The 8,965-nt window shown below is 32.5% G+C and overlaps 2 protein-coding genes across 2 annotated transcripts in view; one reads left to right on the top strand and one right to left on the bottom strand.

Moving 5' to 3' along the window:
- LOC106469334 overlaps window positions 1-3,841 on the top strand; it is a 14,162-nt gene extending 10,321 nt beyond the window's left edge. Inside the window, exons 6-7 of the mRNA XM_013929823.2 lie at window positions 624-793; window positions 3,434-3,841. Coding sequence (XP_013785277.2) covers window positions 624-793; window positions 3,434-3,502 — 239 coding nt within the window. The 3' untranslated portion in view covers window positions 3,503-3,841. The remainder of the gene's footprint in view (window positions 1-623; window positions 794-3,433) is intronic.
- Window positions 3,842-4,197: 356 nt separating this feature from the next.
- On the bottom strand, window positions 4,198-8,643 carry LOC106469333 (transcriptional activator protein Pur-beta-like; the record flags this gene model as incomplete). The annotated part of the gene is made up of 6 exons (XM_013929822.2): window positions 4,198-4,613; window positions 5,394-5,500; window positions 5,896-6,025; window positions 7,310-7,428; window positions 8,130-8,232; window positions 8,487-8,643. Coding segments are annotated over 6 exons (745 nt in total), but the record flags the coding sequence as incomplete, so codon positions are not given.
- Window positions 8,644-8,965: the final 322 nt, after the last annotated feature.

Genomic DNA, 8,965 nt, shown 5'->3' on the forward strand with positions numbered 1-8,965 from the left:
TATATATATATATATATATATATATATATATATAACTGTTCAATCACAGTTGAGTTTAACATTCTACTATTCTGTGTGCCTGTGCTATTATGTATGGATGATACAAATGGCATCCGTACATGTAATTTAATTCATTTTTTGAAAAGTTTTATTAAAAACTATGTTAAATAATCAAAACTTTTATTTTGTAAGTTAGTTCTCATTATAAAAAAAAGATTGAAGAAAACTTTCTTGAGCCTACAGATTTTGAATTAAATATATACACGTGAGGTGTGATAGGTTTACAGACTAACTGGAAACTGTGTGTTGACATTTGTAATAGGAGCCAATACTTAGACTCGTCGGGCAAAAAATAGTCCAATTATTTTTTGCTAATATCGGTTTTATTTGACTATTAACAATCGGATAGTTATCACGTAAAGTTTTACTTGCCGTACTGGGCAAGTGAAGAATTAAAAGTACCTCTAGAAATATTGTCACATTTAGTCCAGTTATTTTTTGCTAATATCGGTTTTATTTGACTATTAACAATCGGGTAGTTATCACGTAAAGTTTTACTTGCCGTACTGGGCAAGTGAAGAATTAACAGTACCTCTAGAAATATTGTCTATTTTCCTCAACAGATATCTCTGAAAGAATGAAGTTAGAACACGTTGAAAAGTTGTGTGAAATTGGATTGTGGTCGTTGCAGAATAACACCTGTGACGTTCGGCAGGTGCGACACGTCTTCTTCTGCTTTCCTGCTTGGCTTAGGATTTTAGTTCAACAGAACAAAGGCAAGAAATGTACACATGTAAGTATTGTTTCTTGGTATAAATAATTAAAAACATTTTTAATCGAGTCTATCGGCCTCCCAATAGAACTGGACTCTACTTGTTTTGATGTTACATCATCATATGATATTAAGGGGAAAAAAATTCCTTTTGGTTTAGCCAGTATTTGTGAATCCTTGTTAATAAGATGGTATAAACAAGTTAATGATTTATTACATAGAGACAAAGGTCCAACAAATATCTGTACAAGAATGTAGCTTGGCCTTCTCTAAAAGTTATACAGAAATAGTAAGACCATATGGCCTAGTTAAAGATATAAATATGATATTATTATGTCTTGTAGTTCTCACCCGATTATGACATTCACAGTAAAACAAGGGTACCACAATATCCCTGTAAATGTCAGTAAAACAGTGGTAGTGGTCTCACAGTTGTTATATCAACTGACTTTTGAGCCGATCACTTTCAGTGACTCGCTTGACAACAATGCAGTGTCAATAAAAAAATTTGGCATTAAACCTGGACACGTGATTAATACTTCTTGTGAAACTTATTCTAAACTTTTAGCTGGCTGAATTTTATTACGTAGAATGTATACCAGATAAATGAAAGTTAGCAATGCTATTTCTCCTGGTGTACATTTTTATCCTAGAGCAAGGTGAGATTATTTTTAAATATTGTTTGACCAAAACTCGAGGTTGTGGCTTCAAGTAGCGTAAACAGCAAAGAATCTTTTGACATTTGTTTGATCTAGATGAAAAATATATACATAACAATAATTTATTAACGGGTTCACCATTAAATTTAATGTTGAAACTTTTGTAGTTAATCCCTTGAAGGTGGTTTAAAACTGCTCTACTCAGATTTGTAGTTACGGCAAGTCTTACTTGTATGAAGGAATAAATACTAATTAACCCCCTATAGTTAAGGGGTCAAAGGGCATGTCATCACATTTTTAGACTTGCATTCAAAATTTTATGGAATTACTATTTTATTAAAGTCTCGTATCAAATTGTAGATTATAATTCATATTTTAGTATTATACATCAGTTAATTTAAAAGTAAATATAAAACAAAATGTCATACGTTGAGCACAGCTTTGGTTCAAATTAGATGTTTGTGATGTCCAAAGTTTATAGGTTCATATGAATTAGGAACTCAAATTACTGATATTGACAAGCTGGAAGAACTATTTTTCTGAGATATTATTATATTTAGTGAATCAACCAAGGTGGTCTCGTCCACTTCTTCCATTCTTGCTTATGTACACTTTACCTCGCTGTATGACGTATGGATAACCAATCAAAAGCTAAGAATATCCCCCATGTGGTTTTCTCAGCTTCTTTGAAGTGTTAACGTGAGAAATCTTCCTTTTCATCATAAAATCGAAGTGGAAAGGTAGGAGACAATGGAGCTCGGAATATCGTATTTTATTTTAAGACCTAAATAAATCCGAGTTACTAAGCCTGATAAACTGTAGTGGAATTTAATGTTATTGATGTAGTAATTTATGATTTTGTTCTACACCCTCCACTGGCAAAATTTGACAAGGCTTAGCAAATTATGGGAAGCAAGTACAAAGTTCTTAAATAGAAGATAATAGTTTTCTATATTTTAAAAAAATAACATAACTTGTTTGTAAATCTTACTATAATGGCTGTAGCATACATCAGTATCTGTGCCTAACCAAAACTCCTGCGCCATCTATTGAATGGCACCACAAACAAAAAAAAAAATCCACTTTGGGTATTCAAGACTCTAACAGTTAGCAAAATAATTGTGGTATGTGCAACAACCATTTCTTTATAATTGAACACAATTCCAAGAAGAACACGACTTTCATTAGGACTGTACGTGAGGATTTGATTGTATCTTTATTGATGTAATTTTTAAATGTAGTACCGAGAAAATGGAGTTCTTTAAAAAAACAACAACATTTTTTCAATAAACGGTACCACTTCTAATATATAAAAACATAACAGTTTATATCAGCACAATCTGAAGACACTAAACATGCAGTACTTGCCAGAAAATGTTTACTTTTTTCAACGAGGTATAAATACTCTGATCAAATAATTAGCGAGCCATGGGGTGGCATTTCTGTTTATAATGTGACTGTATTTTACAAAATACTGGTCCACTAGAACAAAACCAAGACCGGTCACTTTGTAAAGGCCAGTTTTATACTATTGGATAGGGTAACATGAGGGTACATGTAACTTCTGAAAGGTCAATATAATAACTATATAGGTTTTAATTTTATTTGATTTAAGCTATTTAGACTAAACATTTGTGGTCATTCTAGAACAAAAAAAGTGTAACTTGTATTGATTTCCTAATTTTTTTATGGTGTTACGACGTCTGTTAAATAGGATAAACCCATACAGAGATGCAATAGTGAAAATAATATATAAAACAAAAGTTTGATAATTATCTGGAGGTTATAAATATTTTCTGATCCACAAAAGTATTTTTAATCTACTTTGCATGTTGAACAGTCAACATTAAAAAAAGTGATATTGTAATGTTTACCGATGATCTGCAACATTTCGTGAAGGTAAACTTACTGTATTAAAAGTTAATACTGTGAAAACTGTAACAAGCACAAAATGGTTAGGGTTAAAATTTACCATTGTCACTGAATATATTTTTCTTTTCAGATTTCATCTTCTAGACATCAGTTCATCCATGTTCTTACATCAGTGGATGAGAGTAAGGTAACTAAATGATGACAATCGAGTTGGGGAACATGCACTGAATCGTGAGGTGTACGGTGTTGTTGGCAATCGGACAAGTAGGTGCCTTTATTTGTGTACACCGTACAAGTTACTATGTTAACTTTCATTAAATAAAAGCTTTTCCATGTGTAGAAAACTAACTTTAAACATTAAGCCGGTTGTTGATCCTGATGGATCTTCAAAGGAATATACCATTTTCAGATCATGTCATCAAGTGGCTAACCAAAGCACTAGTATTTCTTTCAGAGCTTAGATGGTGTTAATTAGTGTCCATAACTGTTGGAGATTTATGGCATACACTGAAATAATAAAGTTTGTGTTAAATAGGGATACACTGTACTTTAAGTGGAAGTCTCATTTATGTTGACTAATATGGAATTAAATACACAAGGTTAAAGGTTATCTGACATTGTAGAGATATGATTGCAATGTTATGCTGCCTTGGCTGAAGTGATATAAAAAGCTCCTAGGGTCGGTGAGCAAGATTACTTAATATACAGGTCTCCAGCCACCCTTTAAAACTTTGTTCAAATTGTTTATTTACAGAAATACAATTTTTTCTGTTAATTTAAAATCTTACATTCAGTTCTTAAACTAACTGTGGAACCAAGACCTTTGAATAGAGTACAGGTAATGTAACAGCAGCTACTCGTGTAGTGGAAAGTTAATATAAAACAATAACAACATTAACATTAATAGTTTATTATTCGGTCAACTGTACACCTTTCACCGGGTTCTTCTCTTCGTGGTTGTAATAAAAAACTCTGCCTACACAACAAATAGAAGACAATCTGATGCTATTGAAAAAGCAAGCCATTTCCTACAGTGTATCAGGTAGCCAACAGATGATGTCAGCAGCTTCTTCTAGAAGAAACTAGTGACACCAGAGTGCTTCCCTCCCCATCACGTTCACAGATAACAATAGATAATGTCACATTAACAATGGTCGGTAATCAACAACAGTCACTGTACCCTACTTTCCACCTTCATTCGATGGCTCTGTGAGATCTTTCATTTTATCAACATACTCAGTAAATGTGTCTCGAAAACGTGACCAGGATTTTTCTGGAATGGTGATGGCAGTTCTAAAGTTATTTTTCACCTAAAATAAATAAACCTATTTGTTCATCTGTTCTGATAAATACAAATTTCTAATCCCACAAAATGAAAGAATTATTATTAAGCCTGAACTAAATTTTGTGTTGTAATGTACTTTTTACACTTGACAGCAAAACAGGCTCCTTTAGGAGGGGTTGAGGACAGTTAACATCAACTACATATAGAAATAACAGACATTTAAATCAATCACGCTTGTTTTTAATGTATCTGCCAGTTTTATAAACCTATTACCTCCAGTCTGTAATACACAGTTCTTCTACAAAACTGATTAACAACCTAAAAGTACTTACAACATTGTCATCCAGCTTCGTTTTGTTCACTTAAAAGAATTATAAAACAAATTACACGAGAAATATCTTGGAAGGTAAATAACATCTTCTATACAAACGAAGACTGAGGATTTCTTAAACTTATTATATATGAATAATGATTCTACAAAGTATGGACAGAGACCTGTGGTCACAGCTTATCTTTAAAAGTACAGCAAAAAACCAACTCCTTATGGCCCTCTCTCTAGTTCACTTTAATTACCTCTTCATTAAAACAATTTTTTGAACTCTTAATAAAGTTTCTTCTCTTTTGTTTATAAGAAAAACCTAAATCCACTTATCATTTTAGGGACTTTACTTTCAACACTTACCCAGCTGTGATCGATGTATCAAAAAGTTTACGTTCCAGTTATTATTATTAAGTAAGATAATATAATAGGGTACTTTTACTCTCCAAATTAAGAGCTAACGAGACTACGTTTCAAAACCAATACCTCTGATATTCGCATGAAGATTCCTCTGCTATTTTGTCCAACGTCAAAATAAAAATTCTTGTTTTCTACCCGCATGTGTCGAGCTTCAGGGAGGACCCCCTTGAACCCTAACATAGAAAACACTTCAATGATTAATATAGTTAACAGATGTATTAGGGACCTAAATTAAATAGCTTAGATATCAACTGTTGAACAGTGAATGAAAAACGTGTAAAAATTAAAACCAAGTTTTCATATGTCAATAGGGGTGTTTTACATGAGATTACCCTAATCACCATAGAATCCAATACTACTACTTGTACTGTGGTGCCCTCTGTTATTAGTTTTACAAAATTATATAATTTCAGTAAAAAAGGCAAAATAACGGCTTTGAATCTCTCATTAATCAGAATTATTTCACACAAGAGCCCCGAGATTCTAGCATATACAAGTCTGGACATTTTTTGTTTGTACTCTGAAGATAATTAAACTAACTGATAACAGTCATATCCAGGTTGCTTACCAAACGATGTTCCATCATCCGTACCAAACTCTTCTAAAAGGTCGGTGAGGGCATCACGAAATTCTATCATTCCTTGTGCTGGGATGGCTATCTGGGACCGTGGTCCTCCTTGTGTAATAGTCTGGGATATCTACAGTAGACATGATGTTTAAATTAGTGATATAAACTGAGATACTTTGTTTTCAACCTGTTTTAGCACTGACAATTGAAGGAAAAATAACTTGGAACTCTAAACTTCCGGATGTTGTATAGCAACACCGATATACCATTCATTAGCCCGAGGTTTCACATCTTTATAACAAGCACCAAAATAAGGTGAATGCTAGTTTTTCTCAATTTCTGTATGATAAAATAAATAGCGTTAACACCTTTACAAAAGAAATGTGTTTAGAACAACAGCACTTTACCAACACAGGATATAGTTTCCAGCTAAATTCAAGGGATTAGGTAACATTAAAATATGTTTTTCAAAGAATAACCCCCATATGATATTCATGTCTACGAACCATGCCGGCATAGTCAATGAATTAGTTTTAATTAAATTTCCTTCCAAACTGTTATCTTGAGATTACCGATACTATACGTTGGCATCCATATTTTACCTCTTTCTCTTGGAGATATCACCTATCGGTGACCCCTACCTAACATCATGCATGTTTTGTTTTATAATGAATGAAAACAAAATTCGCAATAAATATAACTTATGACATAAACTGTTTACGTTTATTTTATCTTTGAACTGCATACTTTATCAAAATAAACTTATTTCATTTTGACATCTTTAAAATGTCCCCTATATGTTATTTTAAGAGCTTTAACGCTGTAGCCAAATGATCCTTGCTTTAGTAAGACGAGACTAAGCCTTTTCGATTCCATCTAGGCAGGAAGCTAGATACCGTTTCTGTAAACTATTATGGGCTCCATGACAGTTAATGGTAAACCTTTTCTTCAGAGTTAATACAAAGCACGTTCATACCAACAATATGTTTGATACTTTTCACTATGATATAGGTCCAGCTTATCTCTCTTTGGTTAACTTGTGTTCAAGGTTACCGATGAGGAGTGGAATCCTACAAAACTAGTAAAACCCAATAACACACATTGATCAAAGTGTAGATTGAACTGGACCTCTTGAACTTAAACTAAGAGATTAAACAAAAAGATGAACGTAATTAAGACGTAAAAGTCTTTTTAACACAGTTCTGTTGGTCACCGTATCCATGAGAAGAAAAATAACAATGATAACAGATAGTCTCTTAACAAAGTCTGTTAGAATTCTCCCACACTCTCCATGATAATAAGTCTGTATAATAGCATTGTATCAAAGGTAATTTCTCAAGCTTCATCGCAGTATGTTTAGACCCCCGTGTCCGTAGAATGGGTATTGGCTAGTATTTTCTCTACGAATACTCACCCGTAAAAACCTTCCCCGAGAATTCTCTTTCAGGTCAAGATAGTATCGTCTATTTTCTTTAATCATTAATTCACTTTTTAACTTTCCGTCTTCAGGTAGGTTGTCTGGGTTCGGAGGACCTTTAAAAATACATGATAGTTTTTGGTGAAAAAAATAGAGGGGTTCAAAGTTCAATACCTGCTATAATGGACTTGCTTTTTAAAGAATACTTACACTATTCATACTATGGTAATATTTTGGGGCAGTACATTTTGTGTTCAATAGAATGAGTAAAAATTCTCACTCAATCTAGTTTTTAAAAGCATTCAGACTAATCTTTTGTTCGATCAAAACTTCGAGCTTTTAAGTGTTCAATATGAAGTTTGAAATTCTCTGACAATAGTTAACAAAAACCAACAAGGTATTAATTGTTTTATAAATCATCAATACATACTTCAAATATGTTGATAAATATTTAAATTGTGAGAATACAGTTAATCGTAAAACATTAAATAATTTGTTGATGTAATAAATATGATGATTTTTTTAATGCCTTGTTTAAATATTAAAACTATTTACAACAATAGCCCCTTACTGATTCTGTGAATATATTTTTTTAAATGCCTTGTTTAAATATCAAAACTATTTACAACAATAGCCCCTCACTGATTCTGTGAATGTATTTGCTTAACAACAAACTACAAGAAACCTGATTTTTTCTAATGGTCTTAAAATCATTGAAGCTTGTAAAGGAATATTTAGATACAGAAGGTCCTTACTAATTCTTAATGTTAAAATAACTTTATAACTAGGTGGCACATTAACTGTATTTCATGCTTACCTAAAGAGGCATATATTTCACTAAAAACTGTTAGATGGTCCCTTAACTCTAAAGCTGTGGACATGGCTAATAATAGACGACTCTTTCTTCCTGCTGGTCCCACCTTTGTACCAAGACAAAAAACATCTACATTACAAGCTTGAATATTGTCAACAATAAAAGTTAAAAACTCCCGTTACTGACGTTTTAACTTTATTTTTGTATCATTGGCTACCAGACTGAACCTTTGATTTTATGCAGTTTCTAATTTAAAATACCCATTAATCAGATAATTTTTCTTTTTGATACATTAATTTACACAATGTTTTACAGGGCCCACACAACACACACAAAAAAGTAGAGCCTTTCTTGTCTTACCTCTGCTACTTTAATAAATCGGCCACGTCTGTTCTGTTTAACATCAAGATAAAACCTTTTGGACTGTATCTGAAGAACTTTGGTTGCTAACTCCTGCTCTGGTGGTGGTAGCAGCTGCCCTGTAAGGAGGAAAATCAAATTACAATCTTTATCCAACCTAGCATTACATCAGTGACATATGGACACTAGGACTACAACAAGCTGATGCATTATATGAGTTAGGCCTTGAACGTATACTGAAAAACAATACTGAATTGAAAAACGGTTTCAAGTAACAGAAATCTCTGTCACAGCTATAAAAGTAACAAAAAAAAAACAGAATAAGCATAGTACAAACACAAATAATGATAAAAAACTTTAACATAATTGTGATAGCATGGCTGTGATATCAAGTTAGAAAGAAAACCTATATTAAGTGAGGATGATTAGAAAGTTTATATTTATAAAGATCACACAATAGTTATTCCAATTTAATCAAT

The sequence above is a fragment of the Limulus polyphemus genome, unplaced genomic scaffold (genome assembly GCF_000517525.1).
Source record: "Limulus polyphemus unplaced genomic scaffold, Limulus_polyphemus-2.1.2 Scaffold3428, whole genome shotgun sequence".
NCBI classification, from domain to species: domain Eukaryota; kingdom Metazoa; phylum Arthropoda; class Merostomata; order Xiphosura; family Limulidae; genus Limulus; species Limulus polyphemus.